General features: G+C 64.7%; 1 protein-coding gene across 1 annotated transcript in view; it reads right to left on the reverse strand.

Annotated features, from left to right (window-relative positions):
- Positions 1-578, reverse strand: part of ITPR3 (inositol 1,4,5-trisphosphate receptor type 3) — a 120267-nt gene that overhangs the window by 79772 nt on the left and 39917 nt on the right. Inside the window, 1 exon segment of the mRNA XM_015567459.1 lies at positions 390-566. Coding sequence (XP_015422945.1) covers positions 390-566 — 177 coding nt within the window.

The following is a 578-nucleotide window of genomic DNA, read 5'->3' on the forward strand; positions in this document are numbered from 1 at the left end:
TTCACCCTGACCTGCTCTCAAACCCCCCTTCCCCCGCCCACCTGCCCCAAGACTAAGCCGCGCATCCACACCCATCTGAAGGGACAGCAGGGCACCGGTGGGCGTCTGGAACCAGGGGCTCTGCATTTCCATCTGCCACCTACTAGCTGTGTGACCTGGACAGTCTCTCCACCCGACCCTCAGTCCCATCATCAAACCAGGGCCGGTTCTGGGAGTACGTGAGCAGTGAGGCAGGGCGGGCTGGCCAGTGCTGTGGGTCAGTCCTCACCTCTGCCTCCCCCGCCCCGTCCCAGCCCTGCCTGCCGGCTCCTGCTCGGTGGCTGCTGGGTTCACCAACAGCAGACCTGGAAGCTGGCCCCTGGGGACCTCGGGAGCCTTGCCACACGCACCTGCGGTCGTTCTGGCTGATGAAGCCCTCGTTCAGCTTCTCCACGGCGCTGGCCAGCATGGAGCTGGCATCGTTGGCAAAGTCCAGGTCTCGGATCTCAGACACGGGAACCGACACGATGGCAAAGGCCTCCTTGTCCTCCTTGGTGGGGCAGGTGCCCAGCTGCAGGGACAGAAGTCAGCCAGGGCAC

Source organism: Myotis davidii, unplaced genomic scaffold (genome assembly GCF_000327345.1).
Source record: "Myotis davidii unplaced genomic scaffold, ASM32734v1 scaffold4, whole genome shotgun sequence".
NCBI lineage: Eukaryota > Metazoa > Chordata > Mammalia > Chiroptera > Vespertilionidae > Myotis > Myotis davidii.